Source organism: Plectropomus leopardus, chromosome 6 (assembly GCF_026936395.1).
Source record: "Plectropomus leopardus strain MGB_pleo_1.0 chromosome 6, ASM2693639v1, whole genome shotgun sequence".
Lineage (NCBI taxonomy): Eukaryota > Metazoa > Chordata > Actinopteri > Perciformes > Serranidae > Plectropomus > Plectropomus leopardus.
In genome coordinates this window covers 5,962,797-5,986,180 of record NC_142181.1, presented here as the reverse complement: position 1 = coordinate 5,986,180, position 23,384 = coordinate 5,962,797, and the positions used below count along the sequence as shown (strand labels likewise).

The 23,384-nt window shown below is 43.9% G+C and overlaps 1 protein-coding gene across 3 annotated transcripts in view; it reads right to left on the bottom strand.

Moving 5' to 3' along the window:
* The window catches only part of LOC121942806 (ephrin type-A receptor 4), a 65,756-nt gene that overhangs the window by 20,069 nt on the left and 22,303 nt on the right, over window positions 1-23,384 (bottom strand). For all 3 annotated transcript variants that reach the window (XM_042486070.2, XM_042486069.2, XM_042486071.2), the window contains exons 4-8: window positions 18,133-18,288; window positions 10,011-10,346; window positions 3,381-3,505; window positions 3,106-3,265; window positions 1,445-1,556 (exon numbers count right to left, since the gene is read on the bottom strand). In XM_042486070.2, coding sequence (XP_042342004.1) covers window positions 1,445-1,556; window positions 3,106-3,265; window positions 3,381-3,505; window positions 10,011-10,346; window positions 18,133-18,288 — 889 coding nt within the window. The remainder of the gene's footprint in view (window positions 1-1,444; window positions 1,557-3,105; window positions 3,266-3,380; window positions 3,506-10,010; window positions 10,347-18,132; window positions 18,289-23,384) is intronic.

Genomic DNA, 23,384 nt, shown 5'->3' with positions numbered 1-23,384 from the left:
TTATTTATTCATTCATTATTACAAATTTTTGAGTAATTTCTTCGCACATTGATATATATATGTATATATATTACAAGTTAATACACAAGTAATACTAATCCTGACATATAATAATACATAATAATAATAATTCTGTACTTTTATTATTAATCTATTATTATTATCTGTCATTAAGTATATTGAATTACTTTTATTTGTAACGGGGTATTTTTTTGTATTGTTGTCATACAACTTCCAGTCAAAAGTATCCTGCAGCACTGAAGGTTTCTGAAGGGCACTGACTGATAGCAGCAAATCAATCCAAGAGAAGATGCACTTAAATCCCTCTGAATCCCTCAGGCAGCCTGACACCTGTGCTTATATTGATGCGTCGGGTCAGTGGTGGAAATGACCAGATGTGCGAGACATTGTCCTCCTCTATGGTTGTGTAATGATGGTAAACGGCTACGTGATTACAGTCCCTCCCCACAATCACAGGATGGCCGCGGCAGCACAATGACAGTGGCCGTCACATGCATATAAAAAAGGCTGAGACAACCACCTGCTTGGCTGGGGAGAGAGGCAATCACATGGAAAAGAGAGGACACACACACACACACAAAATCAACATCCCCCTTCACTCCCCATCATTCTCAACACCAACACACACGGAAACAATGATTTGCTTTCCATATAAAGAGGCACACATAAGGGGATCAACGCATGCCCATAAAAGGTACACGCACACACACAGGAACAGACCATTAACACTCCCCTTCCCCCAGTGCCACCATGAAAACAATACTTTTTTTTCACATAAGGACGTGCACACACATATACATCCCCGATACACACAGGGGGAGTGCGGTTAACACCCTGAGGTGAGGCAGCCCCATCTGCATGTAATCCCATCTGTGTGACGGTGCTTTGTCCTGCTCGCTGGTTAACACCCTGAGATTGGGTCACTGCAAATCCACCTGATGCCTCTCTGTCTCACTCTCTCTGTATTCTATCTCCTACTTTTCATTGCCCGCTTATCTCATTGTCCACCCTCCTATCCCTCTCCTGCTTGCTTTTTTTTTTTCTCCTCTCTCTCCCATTCTCTTCACGGCGGTCAGCAAGGCGCAGCGGGGGAAAATAACTAGCGGCTGGGATTACAGCCACTAGCTGAGAGATGGAGGGAGAAGGATGGGAGGATGGATGCAGAGGACAGGGAGCGAGAGGTCGCTGATTGCATCTCTTCAGCTGTCGGAGCTGTCAATCATGTCTCCGGTGTGGCGAGTCATCACTCATCGGACGTGAGCGAGTTGCACTGGCTGGCTGTGTGTTTGCGCGCGTTTGTGTGTTTTCCAGTGACGTCCGTCTCCTGACAGCTACTTTTCCCCAGCGCTAACCAAGACATCCCTCATCTGGGAGGAAAAAAAGGACAGACAGAAAGCAGAAGGGACAGAAGGATAGAGCTCACCTTCGGCTGATGACGAAAGCGCTGATGAGGATGATGAGGAGGACCACGCTGCCCACCACTGACACCAGTAACACCGTGGAGTTGGCCCCGTCACCAATAATGGGAGCTGGAACTGAAGAAAAAGGGAGGAAAGATGGGAGGAAAGGAAAGAGAAAGGGAGGGTGGTTGGACAGAGACAAAGAGCAAAGTCAATATCAGCGTGCTCGATCGAGTCGCCGCACATGAAAGAGCACACTCTGTACACTCTGTGTTTGTCAGTCACTGACCCCCCTCACACTTCCTCCCAGTGTGTCTCTTCCTATTCCATTGAGACAATGACGACCTATTAGGATGTGTGCTTGACCATGTCATTATCATGCGCTGTGGTCTCTATCTGCATTACAAAGGGGACACCTGGGCCTGAGTGCATCTCTGTAGCCCTCTTCTTCTTCATCTACCAGTAACAGTTAATACCATACAACATGGTGTTTACTTGAGTAAAACTAATAAGCTCAGGCTTTTTTGATTACATTTCATTATTGAACTGATAGATTCCAAAGTGTTAGGCAGCATTTACATAAAAATGGTCCTACTAAAATTGTTTTTTAACAGTGGCTTTAGTTACTTTAATTATAATTCAACTCTATTTGGCCCATTAGCCATAATTCATACTGTCACTTATAAAAATACATAAATAACAAAAATGTCAGTGATGTAATCCTCCATCATAAGGCTATGACAAGTTCATAATTCCCAAACTGTCCTTTTTTTTCTCACTCCACTAATCGATATATTGGGGTGATGCTGTCGTACTATAGCAGCCAAACGCAAAGCTTTGCCTCATAATATAATGAGAGCCCAATTAGCTGCACCAGCCTGGGTCGAGGGTTATTTTTAGAAATGAAATCACTAGCGGGACCGAAAAGTTACACACGTAGCCAGAAATTTACCAAACTGGCAACACTGAGAGCACCGCTGTATAATTCAAGACAAAGCCAGAGAATTATCGCAAAATGGAACTGGCACAATATCAATTATCTTGTTTCCACATACATTAGAGGCTAAAATTGTGAATTAATTACAAATTGATTAACTATCTGATAGTATTATAAATATTCTGAATCACAGCCTGCCCCAAGATTATATATTATTTTTTAGGCTGCTCCATTGCATCAAATGGGAATATTAGGAATCTGTGGGATCTCCAAAAGAATAAAATAAAGTTGTGGGTTTTAGTAGACGCTATTACTGTAGTTCTCTTGGGGTTTCAATAAGTTTTCGAGTTTTGTGTTAACAATGAACACTCATTCTTTTACTTTTAAAGGATAACATTTAAGGCTACTAGCGAGAAGCTAAAAGAAGCTATCAGCAGCTTCCAACTAAAAGTATCAGAAATGGTATCACTCTTCAAAAATCCATGCAACTTGAACCCTAGCTGCCACTGAGGCTCATTGCAACTTGAATAATAGAAGCTACTCAAGTTGCCAGTCAGATGCTGAAGCACAGTATCATTTATCTTTTATAGACGACAGCTATTTCGATTAATGACTTCACAATGAAGGGACAAACTCGTAAAAGATGCTATCATTGCAGGATTTCACAGAAACAGGCTGTGTTAGAGCTGGCATCGAGCCTCTCTGGCTCAGCAGTGCACTGATGTCATCAAAGCAAGCTGAACTCACCGGAGTTGGTCATGAACTCAAACGGACCGCTGAATTCCCCGTAGCCGGCCGCCGTACGAGCACGCACGTGAAAAACATAGGAGGTGAGGGGGGTGAGACCCTTGATGTCAGTGTTCCTTGATGAGGTTTTTATGATTCTGTAGCTTCTTTCATTTTGGTCCTGCGGGATGATAGATTATAGTGAGACAGAGAAAGCAACCAAGAGGACAGGATTTCTTACAGCCTGCTTAAATGTATTGCTGTTTTGGAGATTTATCGCCCATGGGACCCCTTACCTTCTCATAGTACTTGACCTCATACTCCAGGATGACCCCGTTGGCTCTATCCGGTGGCTGCCAGGCCAGTGAGATGGTGTGTCTTGTGATATCCTTCGCCTGGATGGAAGTCACTGGAGAGGGAGCTGGTAAGATGATCAAAGAAAAAGAAAAAAAAAAATTTAACCCGCTGCTCTTTTCCAACCCTCCTTTTTTTTCAGCCTTGGAGACATCAAGTCTGTTTTGTGTTGCTCTCGTGAATCCCCGACTCTTTCCTCCTGCTGAGAAAGTCAAACAGCGGGCCAGGCCACAAGGCAATCACTTCCATTTGTCTTTGAATTTGGCTTCCATTCAAAATTGGAGGCGTTACAGAGCTGTATGGCCACACAGCTGAATTGCCAGAGAGGGTATGGCAATACTCTACTTCAGAACTAATGGTTGGCATCAATAAAACTGATCCAATTTCCCCTCGGCTGACGCTAGCATCTCAGACACTTTCCTACAAGCTGGCAAAATAATGTCTAACTTCATTTTCTGAGGATACCCGGGTCACCCTGGGAAACCTTACGCTGCTACAAAGTCCGCCTCGGAAAGCTCGAAATGAGCTCAAACGCCTTCGCCTCCTCTTTTTTTTCCATCTTCAATAGAGCAAATCAATTGGTTTTCATTAAAGCTCCAGTGAGCGATCTTATCTCAAGCCCTTCCTGCCGTAGCTGATAATGAGGCCATATTTCAAGCAGCCGTGCTATCTGCGTTCAGACGCCTTTAACATGTGAAGGTTAAAGCACAGATAATGGCTTACACTCGTCCCCTCCCTCCGGTGTGTCATGGCTGCACAAATCAAACCTCTATCTTCAGGGAGTGTGACAATGCTAAAATTGGGTCATACACACTCTTGACGCTACAAAGAGAAATCCGTCGGTGCAGGAGAGATAGTGTTGTAAACAGGAAAACACTCATGTACAGATTGAGTTTATATATCATGGGCTAGGTGGAGTTATAGACCAAGGAACAAAAAGTTACACAGATGAACAAACAGCTGAGAAGACCTAGAATGCAAACAAGCTCTTGCCTGAGCAGTTTGGGAGTTTTAGCATCTACAGTAATCCTATAGGAGCTTAAACCCACGTTCACACAAGTACCCTTGAAAACTATCTTGGGTGGTGTCACAGTATTATGGTATACCAATGTATTTAGAAATCCAAAGGTATGTTCTTCAATACTATCACAAATACAGGAGCTGCTCTTTCTTTTAGACTCATTATATGTGGTGCACAAACACCACAACACCTAATGTTGGAGGGATAAGTTACAGGACTGTAAACGGCTGCCAGCAAGCAACGGCAGGAGAAACCCATAGGGAATAACGGCATGTTTTTTTTACATCTAACTTGTTACATTAAGGATTTATTTCAACCGAACCGGAGCTGGTCATAGATGAAACAATGGACGTACTACCGTGGCTTGGGTGGCATATTATTATTACATATTGACAACCAAACATCTCTTCTCCACAGAGCCAGAACAAAGCAACACACAAAAAACAACATTTCCACTGATGCCCAGGTAGCGTTTCATTGTAGCGTCTGCTCTTACAAGTTCTCAAGGAGAGAATCTTTGACCTCTGCTCCTCATTGATACTGTAACCTTACTCGTTCCAGACCATCTGCCTTTTAAAAAATTACAGTGGGATGATTAATGAGGGGTTCGCGGTCCACCGATTATGATTGGATTATCTATGACATTATATACATTCTCATCACTTTGACCAGGGGCTCCAGGGAGCATAGCCTTTGAGCTAAGGCTAACAAAACCCCTGCTTTTAGCCGGAGATTGAGTTCAAACGGGCCTGGAATTCAAGCACCAGCCTCGGATTGAGTTTCAGCAGGGTGAGCGGTCGGAGGGAGGGCGGAGGGGGTTTGTGACTGGTGGGGGACTTGATGGAGATGGAGAGGGATGGGATTGCAGACATCTCTTGGTAAATAGATTAACCCAAGGTTGTGTAATCCTGTTGGCCTAATGTGTTGCGTCTCCGTTAAACAATTAGATGGCGGCCATTTGTATCCCTCCGATCAATCTTACCCGGCAGCGAGAGCCAATTTGAAGGCCCTCCTGGGGCTGAGCAGGGACGCTCTGGCTCAGAAAGAAAACCCCTGAGGGGGTCGGCGGCCTCTGTGCCCTCCGAGGTAATCCACACATCCATCTTTGCTCCAAAGATGACAGATATGGCGATTTAATCGCGTTCGCCTCCTCTTGTTGCGTTTTTATTTTTCCCTCGACTAATGTGAGGATAAAGATGAGTGATTTTCTGAGTGGTCCCTTCTGAGATTCCCTACGTGAGACTGCAAGGTTAGAAACAGGCAGACACAAGATAGGTGATCCATCAAGGCCAACTTTTTTCCTTTCTTTTCAAAGATAAATTAGTCAAAGGAATGCCAAAAAAAACAAAAAATACTCTCAAACCACGCTTACACAAAGTGTACAGACCTAATGCAAGACTAAACCTGACATGTCTATCCTCAATAGAGAGAAGTTTAACCTGAGGCTGCGACTTGGGCAGACCATGCCAGACGAGCTGGCACCTCTGTAGATGAATTTAAATATGTGGGGCAGATCTCTAATTTCTTACTGCCTCCTGAACGCGTGGGCTAAAAATGCTGGCGGAATACTAAGTGTTAGACGCAATGAATATTCAGATCTCATTTCAGAATCGAGCGCTCCAAAAAAACTCTTTCACAGCCTGCGACACTTGTGCACACACAGTACACATACACATTCCCAGTACCACAAAGGACCTCATTACACAAACAGAAAGATAGAAATTCACACAGAAAAACACACACCTAGTGCCATTATCTCACACAGACAGAAAACAACTCAATCATGCCACCTATGCAGACATTATAATGAGTAAGGAACCTGGCAGTGGCACATGGAGTTCTGGGTTTGGTTTGGAAAATCACTCCCCTGAGACAATGGCGCATCATTTTTTTTTTTTTATTTGTTTGAGGTTTTGCCTCTGCATGGAACACAGTTTGTCAAGTGAGCAAGTTTGTCTTCGCCAGCGTGTTCATCACAAAGAATTTGTGTTGCAAGGAGCAGCTGCGGTCGGCGTGAGCAGTTGCGCGAATATGCGGCCGATTACAGTTTGACATTAAAAGAGACAGGGGCCGGGGTGCACATGTGGTTGCCAGATTGGAGACTGGTTGCCAGATTGGAGTCACTGGATTTTGCTGCCGCCAAGGAAAAATAGCCGAGGAGGGAGCCGTTTTTCAGGGTGTCGAGAAAATGGCTCCTGCGTACAAGATCCTCTCCCCCTCCCCTGCCTATAAAGCCTGCTTCCATCTCCCCGAACACATTTCCACATGTCCGATTTTTGCCAGAGAGATGGAAACTCACACACGTGTGCTGACAGACGTGCCCACACACACACTCTCCCTCATGCACTAATTCACTTTTAGTCACCTCAGCCTGCCAAGTATTTTGTATCGAGACATAAACACCTCTCTCTCTGACTCTCTCTTTCCCTCTTTCTCACACATACACACAAAGTGCTTGATCCCATAAAGAGGGAAAAAACATCCATTTACAGCCAGGGGTCAGTTCAAAGCTTGGACGTCCCCCCTCTCTGTCCCCTTCCTTTCCTCATGCAGGCCGGGGTGAAAGGGTTACACCCCGGCTGATTTACGACAGTGGAATTGTTCATGGCGAGACGCGGAATCTGACCTCTCCGTACACACACATGCTTGGTCACAGATGCATGCACATGCAATCAGCAACATTCATGTCTTAATTTTTGTCTCCGGGCATATTTCTCCGCCTGCACCTTTATCCATTTTCCTCTCACGCAAAAACACATAAGCGCTCCTCCCTTTCCAACCTGCCTACCTCACTTCTTCCTCTCTAGCCGATATTTGAACTTTTATGGAAAGGCGGTGGCAGGGGTGTCTTTTCCACAGCGCTTATAAATCCTAATAAAGCTATCATAATAAATGTGTAATCCACGGTGTCTGGATGACGGGAGGCGATACAGAGAGAGGGACAGCCACAGATGACTGGCTGGATTACCAGCGGCTGAAACCAGAGCTTCCAAAGCCCCTACCGAGCATTAGCAGGACGAAATCCAATCAGTCTGGAGCTATTCTCTTTAACACACACACACACACGCACACAAATTAGAAGAGGCACGCACACACAGAGACACATAGAGGACATTGTTTGAGAGGCAAATGTAGATCATCCCCATCCACGAGTGTACAAACATTCTGCGTAGCACATTTTCTCACTTTTAGCCAAGCATGCAGTCAGTTCTGCACATGTCCAAACACACATACACACATGCACACACCATAATAGTGCTTCCAGCTGCAAGCTTCATATAACTAATCCTGGGGAACAGTTGTGAAACATGCACCAGTGACGAGCCAAAGGCAACATCATCTATATCTTACAAGTCAGAGTCAGCAGATTAGCCTCGAGCAACCTCAGGGGGACATCGTTGTGAAGTTGTGTGTTATGTCTTTGTTTGAATCCATGAGTGAGAGTGTGCACTTTGGAGTTTTTGCGCAACTCTGCGTCATGGCGACTTTACCGACATGCTGTCACGAACCCTCGGCCTGGACTCCGGGGTGTGCTCCATTACAGCTCCCACACATGCCTGTCTGGCAGGACTCGTAGCTCTCCCACAGGCAGCACATCCATTCATCTCTATCTTCCTGACCCCAGCTGATAAATCAAGCCACTGTGTCCTTAGTTTGCCGGTCCGAGCCCTATTCAAGATATTCGCTTTTCCCAGGGATGGAAATTAGTGATAAAAAGACAACACAAAAAGGCACTTTGCGTGCCACCCAAGAGAAGAGCAGTAAAGAAGACCAAGGTAATGATCGGCTATAAGTGGAGGAGAGCAGGGGAGGGGATGAACAGAAAGGGCCAGGGTCGTAAAATCCATTTGCACAACAACCGGTTACAAAATGGCTAAATGACAAAACAACGGGAGGCTTTGCACGCACCCCCGGGCTAGAGGGCTCTTCTCCAGCTCTGGAGGAGAGGCTGTATTCATGGGTGTATTCTACTAGAATAATTATACACACACACACACACGCACAATCCAACAGCATTTGTAATGAAGCCTCCACAGATCAATACGACTCATCTAATTCATTAGCTTGCCAACTAAATATAGCACGTTGCCCCTATCTTCAGCCTCGGCTTCTCATGCCTAATTATGCAAAAACTCAAGTGAAATATTGCAGAAAATAATTTACCAGTGCAGAGAATCCATCATCCTCCTCGGTAATCATCCAGCCTTACCCCAAATTATTTACAGCTTTAATAAACATGTTTTGGCACGCAGATTGCCCCCCAAAAAGTACCTCAAGCGCTCAGTGTAACGAATCTGTGCTTTGCATCAAATATAAGCTCCTCATACACAACTACAAAGCTCTTCTACCAACAAACATTATTCCCATTGTACACTCACAGAAACTATCTTCAAGTAGTAAGCAAACCACTGGGGATGTCTGAAATTTAGTTGACTGAAACCCTATTTATGGTGGTGAGCTCGACACTTTTGTTAAGTGTTGCTCGACAGAAATCTTGTATTTTCGACACAACTTTTTCTGTTCATGTTAAGCACCTGGAGAATTGTGTATGTTGCAGATTCTAAGATGCTATCACAATTTGTCGCACGTGATTGGGAAGTCACACTGCGTCCTACAAACATCTCCAGTTTGGTCTTTAATGGTAACTTTTGGGCTGTTCTCATGCACTGTTCGTATACATACCAACAAAAAGAAACACACCAAAATTTGTATATACTCCATGTAATCATCAGCATGAAATTTGTGTAAAGTGCCTACCCCATTTATTTGGGAAGGCTGCTATCACCAATGTGCTGATGAGAATGAAGAAGGGAGCATTGTATGCATTAACCATTGCATGAGTGTATGTTGCAACTTTAAATAACTTGCAGAAACCCGAAAATACCAAAAGTGAATCTACTCATCCATGTACCACGTTTATTGGACCAGCACATATTTATCCTGTAACTCCCTTGTCTGGGTTCAGTGGACGCACTGACCACCTCCTTTTATGGGTTTCTAATTATCTTCTCAGGTAAGTTTAATATCTCTTTCTCTTCAGTTAACTCACCGATTTCAAAATCAATAAACGCCCCCATCATCAGCTGCAACAGGAAACTGAATATAGATAGTTGTTACGCAGTTGTGTGCTAAAAGCAATGTTTAGATACTTCCATAAACCTTTATATAAAATTGTTATTGTAAGGTAATTATTGGTCTGGTAAAGCTAAATCCATAAATCTTGCATAATGTTCAGTCAGGTTAAAAAAATATATTACAGTGTCAATATATCAGGTCAATAAGTGTTGACTCAGATCGACATAACACTTATTTATCCTTGAATTAATCAATGCTACACTGGTCACTCTTGGGAAGCCATTAACCTTCATTCAGGTAACAATTTGACCAGCTCCAAGATTCTTACAAAAAAGTTGACTGAAGCTGTACTTCAGGCAAAGGCAAATTTTTGACTTACTTTAGCTGCTGAACCCTTTTTCAGTCCACTACCATGTCCTTTCCACTAACACAACCTGAATCATCCACTCACTCACAGCATCACTGGGCATCTTACCGGCCTGGTTGGTGGTGACGGTCACGGAAACGGCCTGCTCTGGCCCGGGGCTCTGAGGCGAGACTCCGTTCACAGCCCACACTTCGAAGGTGTAGTTGGTGTGGGCCTGAAGCTCATTGATGGACACCCTGGTCCCCTTCAGGCTCAGCTGCTGGGGGCTGAAGTGGATGCCATTGCCGCAGGGCTGACAGCGCCGTCCGTCGGGCCCGCAGCGCTTACACACCACATTGTATGTCAAGTCCTGGCGTCCTCCCGAGCTTCGGGGTGCGCTCCACTCCAGGTTTACCGAGGTCTCGTTCACTTTTGAGATGAGGTTGGCGGGAGCCGACGGAGGACCTATGGAGGAGAAAAAAAAGAGGAAAGAGTTGATGTTATTAGCAGTAGAGGTTAGAGGCTGAATGCTAAGCAGGCAGAGAGCTACACTAATTTATTTTTTTGTAGAAGACAGAGAGAAGCATTATTTCTGTAATCACATGAAACAAACTAGAATTACCAACTCACGGTTGTATGCTTCCAAAAACCAGTCAAGTTGCATTAACAGTTAATGTCCATGTCTGTGAATCAGCTATCAGCACAGTTTCAAGGTGGGCACCAGAGATTACCGTCACCAATTCAGTATCTGACCAAATGTCTCACCTTCTGTTCCTGAGTTATGGGGTTAAATAATGGCCAGAAAAGTATTTTTACAAAACCTTATGATGTCACAGTTAACCAGACCTTTTGGATATAAAATGTCATCACTTTATCATTTTATCCCTTCAGACATTAGTATGGTATATTGTTATAATTACAAATTAATTTTTGACATATTGTCACCGTGACCTTTAACCACCAAATTCTTATCAGTTCATTTTTGACTCAGAATGGTCGTTTGTGCCAAATTTGAAGAAATTCCCTCAAGGTGTTCTTGATATACCATGTCAGCGAGAATGAGATGGATGCAAGTGACCTTGATCTTTGCTCTTTGACCACCAAAGTTGTTTCAATTTAACGTTAAATCCAAGTGGATGTTTGGGCTAAATGGATGGATGGATAGACAGCCCAAAAACATAATGCCTCGTGAGTCATGAATGCCATCGCCAGTGTGATGTGGAAGCATAATTAAATATTTTAAAAAAAGGACAAGTTGGTGATAGTAATATTAACAATAAGTGTTGAATAGGGCAAAGAAAGTCTCCCCTGGGTCAGGGAACTGATTGTTTCTACGCATACACATAAGAATGATGTAAATGTGTAATTGACTGGGTTCCCCTTTTATTGAGAGCTGAAGTTTCTTGAATTCCCTTTTAATGTCCTGTCCATTACAGTGAGGGAGGATCCAATTTCACCTCAGTTAATTCAGCATGTTAACTGAAATCCAATAGGCCGCCAGCTTTCTTTCCCATTCATATGTCGAATCAGCTGGAGGTGGCAGAGGGCCCGAGCCCGCTGCTAACAGTGGGGCTTTATGGCACCCACTCAATAACTTCAGACAAAGTTTGCTTTGGACCCCGTTATTAAGTTCCCTGCTTTGATGTAGTGCTGTAGTTTTATACGAGAAGCAGCTCCACAGATCTGCGACACAAACTCCCCCAGCTCATCAGTTTCAATTTACATGTCAGCTCTATTGTAATTAATGTGTTTTTTTGCGTTGCTTTCAAACATAAGCGACGGTAATTGACTTAACTCTCTCTCCCTCTTTCTCTGTTTTCCCTGTCTCGCTCGCTCCCTCTCTGACTAATGAAGCGCACGCGAGCGGGCTGGGGGGGATCGATGCAGGGTGAAATATGAAAGCTAGTCAGTCCACAGACGAATCATTTCACAACGGAAATTAATTATCAGTGTTATTTTTGGAGGAGCCGAGTGGCAATGAGTGATTTCACAGAGACACAGAGAGCAGCGGAGGGGACAGTGTGTGGGAGTGTGTGCACGTGGTCGCCCAAGGAGGAATAAGTGTGCTTTTGTTGCCGCATTAATGGAGACGTGGAAGTACAATTTTTCTCATGATGCACGCGTCTTTGCAGAATGCTCATGCGTAATGGACTGGACTCGCATATGCCAGCATTCAGAAAGTGTTGAACGCAGAGGGAAAGCTAAGGCAGTAAGGAAGGAGATGGAAAAGGACAGGAGGAGAAGACAAACACCGTCTGTTCGTCCAGGAAGCATAAAGTCACTGATTAGTATGGAAGGAGCAGGTCTGGATGGATGGAGGGAGAGAGGGGACAGAAATGGATGGTGGCGGCTGTGGAGGAGTGTCTGTTTAACTGAAAATGACCTTAAGAGTCACTAACACCACAAGCAGTGAGATAAAAGGATGCAGGGTGTGTTAATATTAGCATCGCTTAACTTCCCCTTACCAACTGCAGCCTTCAATGAGAGCCTATTAATAAATTCCCATTAAAAATGATGATAAAGCTCCAGCTCCCTTCTCTTCCCCCGCTTTGCACCCACTTTTCCTCCCTCGCTTTTTCACCTCATTCTCTGCGTTTGCTTCGCAGACAATGGGAACAAGTTACAGATGGGGTTTCTAAATTAAGGTGCCTACACCCAACCATCATTATAATAGTGCCTTTGTCAGTGTGCTAGGTTCAACTAACCTCTAGTCTCTTTCAACACTCAATAATGCTCCATCTATGATGCACTGTAAAGCTATTACATGGCTGTTATCTGGACTTATGGAGCCATTAACTTAACAGGACAAAGGTAAAATTAATGTTTCCGGACAGTGTCTAAGAATGTGTGTGTGTTGTTCTTCTGTTTATGTCCTCGCGGGGATAAAAACAGAAAGAGGAGATTTGTTATTTCTCACTTACAGGCATGAATAAAGGAGCTTTGTGGAATTAAATAGTTTGACATGTTGGAAAACATGTTTACTTTCTTTTTTGTCTGAGAATTAGATGAGAAAATCAATACCATTTTCATGTACATAGACTAAATGTGAAGCTTAGCTTTAAGACTGACAGTAGGCTTAAAGAGAAACACAAATGTATCAAAGAAAATATGTTAATAAGTGAGTTTTGGAGGAGTTGGTGGGATCATTTTTATTTCATTCAGACAGAGCCAGGCTAGCTGTTTCCCCCTATTCCTAGCAAGCTAAGCTGACCGTCTCCTGGCTCATAGCTAGCATATATCTCTTTTCCACCAAAATTAGCAAATTTATTCAGGCTTTTTAAACACTGGAAAACCCACCAAAACAGCTTGCCATTGCCAGTAGACTAGAGCTGTGTACACGGCTGGAGGTCAGTGAAATTGTTATAGTTGTTACTTCTTTTGTTTGTTTGCAGACTAATTTGAATCAATGTTTGAGCTCCGTTTGGGCGTAGATGGATGGTATTTTGTGTCGGGGATTCATCGCATCTCGCTGGTAGAGGGGCTTAAATCAGCGCTTTCACCCAGTTGTTGCATTTCCATCACTGTTGATCTGAGCCAGAGCTGAAGTACCTGTGACTATTGCAGAGTCACTTTTACGTAAATGTGAATGCTGATTGTTACCTTTCCCATTACACAGAAAAGCCAGCTGTTAGTGAGTGTTGGTGGGTTTTTTGTGCAGTGGAAAAGGGGCTTACAGACATGAGAGTTGTATTGATCTTCTTATCTAACTCTTGGCAAGTAAGCAAATAGGTGTATTTCTCAAGATGTCGTGAACAAGTATTCCTTTCATATAACAGCCATGTCCTCAAAGATGTACCAAGATAAGTGGGCACGTGTGTGTGCAATCACCCTGGGATGATTATTTTGATAGTTTGTTGCTATGGCAAGAGTTGCAACAGCACTATCTAATTTTATGACTGTATAAAGTCCTAAAGACATTCCACCATATTTCAGTACTCCCCCCTGCATTCCACAGACATACACACACACACACACACACACACACACACACACTACCTTTGGCTGTACCTGTCGCTCTCCCAGAATGCACCAGTGGGAGCAAGGGAGCGTGGGAGAGCCGTCAGCTGTGACTGACACCCGGTAATTAATCCTGGGAGAGAGAGTGGCGTGGGGAAACGGGAGCGCAACACTCGCACAACCTCCGTACAACGTTAGCTCAGCATGGCCTTAAAATTCACACTCCTTACGGGAGGATTCCAAAGGGAGAAAGTTTCTCCTGAAGAAAGTTAGTGATTTCTTTTTCCCTCTTCTCCTTTTCCGTTCATTTACGGCCTCGCAATTTGCTACAGGCCTTATTTCTCTCTTTCCTGTCGCTCCCTCGCTTCCATCTCCCCCTACTTTAATCTGTCTTTCTCATTTTCACTCCACTCCCATCCTCCATCTTTCCTCCCTGCATGCTCCCAACCTCTCCTTCTTTCATCCCTTTCTCCTTCTGTCTCTTTCTATCAGTAAGTGTTAGCCAAGTGTTGTGCAGGGCCGAGGTAGAGAGCCGGCTAAATTGGCCAGAACATCGACCCCGCTATTACCATCCGGCTGGGATTCATTCTATGCCCCCCTTGAGTCCTCCCCCGACCAGCGTTCACTCCTCACTCCATCCCTCCCTCTTCCTCCACAAAACCGCCGCTAAGAAAACTGGGCAAAATCTGAGAAACACATCAAGGGCAAGTAAAAACCCCAAAATGGAGAACACCGCCTCCCTTATAACCTGAACGCAGTGGAGGAACCAGCTCCCACGGGTGTCTGTCCCTGGTCCTCATTACCGCCCTGTGTGTGTATTTATACTCACCCACATTTATTCTTGTGTAAAGGCTTTTTTTGCCTTGAACATATTTTAATATGAAACTGTAAGCTTATGATCTGATTGGGATGCAAATTCTGTTCAGGGGGCACTTTCTACGGTACAGTACGATACAGTATGATATGGTACAATACGGTCCTGTATGGTGTGGTATGATGTGTTAAATTATGATATGATATGATACGATACAATCTGATACAATGTGATACGATACGATACGATATGATACGATACAATACGATACAACTTTACCATCATTTTCCACTGAAATCTATTTTGCATCCTCAGACAGCTCTGCTCAAACATTTTATACACAAATTATACAAACAGCACACACCCATAAAAGCTCACCAGTCATGACTGTGGGACACTTTACATAAAATGTGGGCTACACATTAAAAGTTGAACATTTTTTATAGAGTTGTCTACGGAAAAAAAAAATGTTGTACCTAAAAAACTATTTACTTTTCAAAGCATGGATCCAAAAGTGGTCTACAAATAAGTATAAAATCAACAATTACAACAAATGTAAGATAAAATACACAGCAAGCCAGAACAAACAAAAATAAACCACAAAAAAAGTGGTCAAAAAAGACTGCTACAGCAAAGAATATCCAATAATACTCTAGTATAACGAGTCAGTTGTCCTGCCAGAATCTTCAGGCAGATTGATCCATAGTGTGGGAGGCAAGTGTCCCTTGTTTCTAATCTGAAAAGTGTTTCGATCAAACATAGCAAACATTAATCGCCTATCAAAAGAACAACTGCTGCAAACAAGCAAAGATGCAAGAAAGGCCCTGACAGACAGAATCCAGCAGGAGTAACGGGCCTGCACACAAACAGTCGCACAATGACGAAAATTACACAACATCCAGTTTTAATCATCATCTTGCATCGCTAGACTCCGAGCTAAGAGGGGGGAAAAGCGTTTTCAATTACCCATACACACACACACACACACACACACACACACACACACGCACACACACACACACGCGCACACACAGACCCAATTACCAGAGATGCTGGCTCTTTCCCAGCCTGACCTTCAGCAAGGCAAACTGGGAAATGACTTTAAGAAGGCTTTTTTTCCCTCTTCATCTGCTCTGTTCGTGACTCTGAGTGGGTTTTGAGAGAAAGAGAGAGAGAGAGTGAAAACAAGATGTGAATGAGGAGGGATGTGTGAGTGACAGCTGTAATTACAGAGCTCTAACATGTGGGTGAGTAAAAAAAAAAAAGATAATGCGCAAGGAAGGAAAACAGCAGACGACAGACGGGGTGAGGGTTCAGAGATCAAATGTTGACCGGCTGACGAGGCGGGGCAAAGGTCGGCGAGGGAGTCCGGCTAATGTTCAGTCCCTAACTGGGGAGTTGGGAAGGTAGTGGAGACGGCATAGCACGGCGCTGTGAAATAAGCCAAGTAATGAGCTTTGACAGCTGTTGCTTGCAGCAGCCATAGTCAAATGCCACGCTGACTAACAGGACAATGGGAATGAGCTCCAAGATCATGCATTAAAAGAGGGGCAGTGACATTGTAGGAAGGATCATGTTTTTATTCTCATAAAAAATACTTTTCACTATTTATCAATGGTTATAAATTTAAACAAGTTTTGATGTTTATATTGTTTTTCTACCTGTTGGGCTATTTATTTATCTATTTAGTTGTCTGTTTGTTTGTTTATTTTCTTACTCTGTTAAGTGATCCTGGGTACTTGAAAGGTATAAAGCTATATAAATCTAAGTTATTATTATCATTATTATTTATATTAAATAAAAGTTACATATGATTAACAGGTGAAAATTGTATATAAGGTAAAATCCAGGTAAAAATTGTGTTTTGAATATAGAACTTGCAGCATAGATGCACAAAACTGCTTTTGATTCGTCATAAAACAAAAACTATTTTTAAATTGGTCTGATGATTCAAAAAAAAACAGTGACTAGTAGCAATTTTCTGTTGGAAGTAATCAATTAACCAGCTAATCGTTGCAGCTCTACAATGTTGCTGTTCCATCATGTTTTAAGAACATTCTCAAAAGTTTACAAATGTTTTGTGTTATGGCTCTTTGTCAATCAGACTTACATTTTTTTTAACTAATTTTGCTACTTTCTAATTACAGTTTATACAAGTTAACAGCTGATTGATAAAAACTTTTCTATTCGCTGGTCCAAGTACAATCTTTTGGCATCAGTGACACTTGAAAAACAGTGCGAAACTCAGCAATCACCACTAATCACCAAAGATGTAGCCAAAATTTAACAATCAGGGATGTTGCAGAATACCATCTTGTCCATGTATAACTCCTATTCTTGATGCTGAAAATATTCCACAATAGAACATTGTTTATGATGTCGCGTAGAGGCGGTTCAGCAGGGGAATAATTAAAGGCCGTCCAGTTTTGTTGCTGCTTCGACACTTAAGTGTTATGCAGGAGGGGTTCGGCGACTCGTCTGATTCAATAAACTGTTTTGCTGAGTGATGAATCCACAGGAACTTGACAGATCATTGAGGCCGAACGGCGAGCCAAATATGAGCTAAGCAACTTAACAGATGTTTTGGTTGTTTAAATTGCTCAATGACACATACTCACTCATACGCAAACGTCTGTCATGTGTAAGTACGAGTGCTGTTAATTTCCAGGGAATTGAGATTGTGGGGATTTTTGTGTTATGTGGGTTTTTTTCTGTTTGTTTTAAGTTTGTGTATATATCTGCCAGTATGAACTCCCAGTTCTGTGAATCACTGAGGGAATGAGGTCTAAAAAAGGAAAAGGTATCATTAGGCAGGATTGTTAACAATATTTGTTATCACAGGCATGGTGAGTCAGGGGGGAGGATTGGAAGAACCAGATTCACCAGTGGTTGACTCATACATCCGAATGGAGGAAAGTGCAATCACACATTGAGAGATAAACTTCCTTTAGCTTGATGCATTCCTGGATTTATTTCCCCTTTCTTTCTCCTTGGCACCTTACCCTCTTCGACTCTAACATCTTACTCATTCTCCGCATACATCTCCAGCTTTTCGTCTGCCCTTGTTTTTCCACTTTCTTTCTCACCTCCCTGCTAACATTTTATCTCTATTTGTCTTTCTCTACCGTTTTCACCCCCCTCTGTTATTTTGCAGTCTTTCTGTGGAAGACTGAATCTGGGATGCAGCGGTTTATACCCTCATTAGTTCTCTGTCACCGTGACTGATCACTAAGTACCACCTGGAATCAAAAGACACCTATTAAACCAGCAGCCGCCTGCTTTATGTGTGTGCAGAAAGGCTGTCTCTGCGTGTGTGAGGGGGTAATTCAAGTTGACATTGCAAGAGAAAGAGAGAGAGAGACAGAATCCATGACCATGTTTAGGCAAAGGCAATCACTCTGTGCTCTTTCCCATGACAGAATGGTGTCAATACTACAGTATATGGCAACATTATTTGCAAAATCATGTGGGTGTACTTACGGGTGCAGGGCATGGATGCAGGGTCTGTTTCAGATCGGAAGTATCCCTTGTCGCAGGCGCAGGAGGTGGATCCCTCCCTGACAGAGTAGCTGTGAAGTGGACACTTGGAACAGGAGCCATCAGTGGCCAGAGCTCGGTAGTAACCAATCTTACAGGCTGAAAGATAACAAGAACACAGAGGAAGGTAAGTTTTGGAACATATGTGACTTCATGAAAAACAAGCACATTATGTACAGTTCTTTAAAGAAGAAGGTTATAGGAAAAGACATGGGATAACCTAACCCTTTTGGCTTCAGAGCCCATTTTGCAGCTTGCTGCGTGTTTTTATTTAATTGCTGCTAAGCAACCACCAAATCCAATGAACTTAGCATAACTGCTATTTGGCCATGAAGCAAACTTACAGATCTGTACCTGAAAATCTGCATAACAAATCAAAAGGCAGAGGGCACTTGCTCTGATTGAGGGTGAGAGGTTGTTATCTCATGGTGAAAGAGAAACACAGATCCATGTGGGCACATGGGACCATCAGAGGAGAAATCACAGGGAGTACCACCAGCTGGTACTCCACAAGCTTTGCCTGGATAATGATCAGTTCAAGGCTTATTTTAGAAAGAGCCGGGGACAGTTTGACAATCTGATGTCAATTGTTGAGCCTAATTATGGTTGGTAAAACATTAGAAAGTAGTTGAGGCAACAATTTGTTCAGAGAGGTGTTGGAGCTTGCCTTGGGCAATGTTAATAGTCATCTAACATTAGTTACATCAAACCATGTACGTTTCTACTTGTCGTCATTGCCACCACAGAAAGCACGCCTCTCAATTCATCTGATTGGACAGTGGGAAAAATTACATTTGTGCTTTTTCCACTCAAGGCATTTAGGGCGCACCAGCAAAAACAAAGCAAAGCAGCAAACGCTTCACTCTCACCGAAAACCAAAAAGCCACTCCAGGCTGCTGAAACGCACCCTGTCTGATCAGAAGGGCTGGATATCTAACTTCAAGTTAAATCAATCTGTGCCAAAGTTCGGTACTTAAGAGTGTACCTGGGTGAGAACACTGGGTTCAGACATGAGACAGGAGAACCTTGAAGTCGTAAAACAACCTGTGGAACATAATAGATTCCCAGCTTTGGGGCACTTTGCAGTGGAGATCCGAGGTGTCGCTGGGTTTATAAAGGGGATGGAAGCACCACAAAATGCCCTGAAGCCGGGAGGCCAGCTATGGAGCTCTGTCACTTGCGGACTTCAGCTAAAGGTATGTATCTGCACCAAATTATAGGTACTGGCAACAGCGCCAATATCAGTTCGAATGTCAAAAGTTCCCAACCCTATTGATCAGGGTCCTCGGGTACATCCTCTAGGAAGCATGAATGCCTTAAAAAATTCCTGGGAATCAATTTTGGAAGCTACATCCACAATATGTATAAAAGATGAAGATGATATTAGCGTGATAATGTTTTGGTATTTTGGCGATGTTGCCATAGCATTGGCACTTGACATCAGAAAGTTGTTTTCAAACTGAATATAAGAAGAGAACTCTGCCATCTTTCCCATTTTATTCCAATTAGCAACAAGGAAACAATATGTTGGTTGCCCAGAGGCTTCTGCATCTCTCTCCGTTTGTCTTCATTTTCCATCTTCAATGCTTTCTCCCCTTTCTCTTTTTTTCACAAACCTGCATTCTGTTATCAAAAACAACAGAGCAGGAGTAAAGGGCACTATTTCCTCTGACAAAAAAGAGAAGATCAAATAACTACCTCTGGTCTTTCTCACAAATTTAAGCTATGCTCAACTGGCAAGACTCCGAGCCGCAATGAAACCAGAGCCATTGGCATTTCAGGCCATTTAACAAACAAATGCCACCACGCTTGGCACACCACAAGCTCTGTCACTCTCTCACAAACACACACATTCACACACACCTCAGTCTGAAATGGTAACCTAAGTGACACTTTTCCTTCTTTTGGCGACAGTACTCGCCTTTCTTTTGAGTGACAGTTTGATTGGATGGTTTGTGTTTCCAGGAGTTTCTCCCTCGTCTATCGGTTTCTATAATGGCAAGGGAAGCCTTGCAGGGTTATGTTTCACCCTCTGAGCACTGAACCAGAAGAAGAGGACAAAAGAACAATTCTTCAAGAGGCGCGGCGCAGACAGTCGCAACACCGATTGGACCAAATAACCAGTCAGTCAATGAGGCAGCCATGTGCTTTGCAGTGGGCGGCAAATGGTATTGGGATTGGAAGATCGGTGGTTTGGGTTTTTATGGAGTGGGTGTGTAAATTTGTATGTGTCTGCCTTGTTATGATGTAAAAAGACCCATTGGAGACAGATGGGTAAATTCATACCCAATATAAATCAGATAATTACACGCTTATAGTCTGCAGGGGTAAATTGGACTCCCCTCCTTGCACACAAACATACACACACAATCTTACTGTCTTCACAAGCACATACACGACCCAGATCTAAAAGTGCATTTGAAAGGCATGGACTCCAATGCCACAGTCATAAATACACCAGGGGATCCTACATACAAAAGAGCAGTCACATAAACAAACTCCCACATGTGTTCACCACACTAGAAATCAAATCAATGCCTATCCACACACACCGCAGTGAGGAGGAAGTCTGTCGTCCAACAAAAACACACATTCCACCAACCATCCGACATGCTCACACGTACAAACAGAAAAAGAAATCCACAAAATACCGGGAAATCCCTCTCTTGGAGGCGCAATAAAGTCAAGCTCTTTGCCCCGCAGCAGCTCTTCTCTAGCAGCTGGATTAGGGTAGCGTGGCGTTAACCGAAGCCGGGCTAGCAGCTACCTGCTGAGCCATTCATTGCCCGTTCCCACTCAGTCAATCAGGGCTAAATCTCTGCCGCTTCACTCGCTAACGCTAAGCTAAGGGTCTCTTTGATTGTGGCCTGCAGGGGTGCGTGAAGCCTCCCTTTCTTTTCTTCATGGTTGCCAAAAAAGGGGGAAGAGATTACTTGGACAGCGCTTTGTGTTATCTCTCTATCTTTAAAGCAATCTTTCAATGCTCAGTCTCATCGCTAGAGACAGAAGGACACTGGGATTTGTGGGTATTGTTTAAGAGGCTGTGACCGCTTCAGGTGACAAAACACAAAGTTGCTGTTAGGCGTTTGTACATGTGCGCTGACCAGGAAAAGTGTCCTGAGTTGAGAGAGGGGTCAACCAGCTGTTTGAGACGATGCCCCCTTTGCTAAAAGCTGAGGGGAGAGTTAATTGAGTCCCATGCTTCACAGCCTTTGGGCTTGAGCCTCTTTAAAGAGACACAGTCTAAGAGGGCTACCTCAAACTGTGCACGCTTGATGAGTTTTTCGCCCATCAATTATTAAGCTGTCCCAGGCTGAACCCAAATTCCCCACTGGCTGTCCAAAGAATTCCTTACCCAACTCCAAATCTCTGTTTGCCACGGACATACTAAGCATCTTTATACGCAGTTTGAAACTCCGCATTTGCAGAAATTGTGTTTGAAAATGTGATGTCAACATATGAGGCCTTGTTTATAGCAGCGACTGCCCTGCAGAAAGGAACAGTCGAGGGGAAAAGAGAGGTCGATATCCAAGTAAAGCCGGGGAATTTGCTTCCTATTAGGAGTGTGAGTGTGTGTGTGTGTGTGCGAGGGAAGAGACCGCAGTAGTGGGTGGTCCAAGAGACCGTGGCTTCAGAGAGGAATCTCCCTTAAGACTGGCTGGATTTATCACTGTCCGGGCTGGCAAACCCACATACAGACGCAAATACAGACACACATGAACACACATGTATTCAGTTTTTATGGGATGTGAGCTGAGAAGCCCTCATCATATCCTCTCGTACAGCTCTCAAAAGTCTAACCCAATTTTTCCACCCCATCTTTTTTATACTGTCTCCTTTTTCGCCCTGTCGCTCTCTAACTCTCCTGTATTTTCTTCTCACTCTGATTCGCGCTCTATCTCGCTCTCCCACTCTCCTAGGCTTTTGCTCGGCAGGCCTCCTTTCAGACAGAGAGGGGTTTGTCAGGTGCCAAATCCCTGAGCTGAGAGATCAAAGGCAGACAAAGAGACTGGTGACTTACTGTTCTATTCTGGAAAGGCAAAAAATGGAATCCCTCATAGACCGGGACATCGCATTCTTCCCCCTTTACTCCCCCAGCAGCTCTTTCACTCATTCAATCCTCCTCTCGGGCTTTAGTCTTTTTTCCCTTTTGTCAGTTTCTCCCCCGCCCCATCTCCGTCCCTGTTGTCTCTAAGCTAAAGCACGTTTGGAGAAAGGGGGCAACGAGGGTGGAGGGAGAGGGTTGTGGGAGTTAATGAGTAGTTTTGTCCGTGTGGTGGGGATTCTGCTGGCTGAATTGGTTGCGCCATGTGAGGGGAGGGGAAAACGGGAAGACAAAATCGTCGACGCAGCCATCTGCAAAAATAGGAGTGCACAAAAGCTAATGATACAATGATCGCTACCCACACGCGAGCAAACTAGAACCAAGTTTTCCTCTGAGCGGCAACAACCTACACGCCAGGCTTTGAGCAGCCATGGATGCTCCCCACGCTGCCGCCAAATAAAACCACATCTACCCACACACCCGCCCACTGCTGCCCACCTTGAGTGACCTGCATGCAAAGCCTGATAGGCAAGCTATTCTGCAGCCTACACAACAAAGTATCCAATCCACTCGGGACTGAAAGCATGAGAGCAAACTTGCACTACAATAGCCGTCCAAAAACCCCAGGAATATAACACCCAGCACACGGCGCACAATAACTAGACTTGCCCAGGCAGAACAATTGCCTCTCTTATAATCAGAAAAAAAGAGAATTAAGTTCAAACTACGGCATTTTCCCTCCTTTCAAGCCTGCGCTTTATCTTCTTTGGGTGATGAAAACTCGGTCACTCTTCCTTAGTCATAACAGACAGTGAGCGCTCTTCAGAGGAGCAGTCAGAGGCGTCCTCACAAAGACGCTCTTTCAAAAAACGAAGCGATCAGCTTTCAGGACCTGAGGGCAAGGAGAGTCTCTCCTTCTCCTGCACCTTGAGGAGCCAGCGATCTCTATTCAACCTGCCTTTCTGACATATCCCTCTGCCTTTGTGTTTCTTCTATCTCTTTTTTCCCCCTGTGGAAGCAGTGCGTTGTTTAGGTGAGACTCCTGCTAGAAAGGATTACTATTCCAAGAGTGCTTTGTTTACCCCCCGGCTGCAGTCCCTGACTGATTTTATTAAAAAAGGCAGTCAAAGTCTTGGGTGTATATACTGTC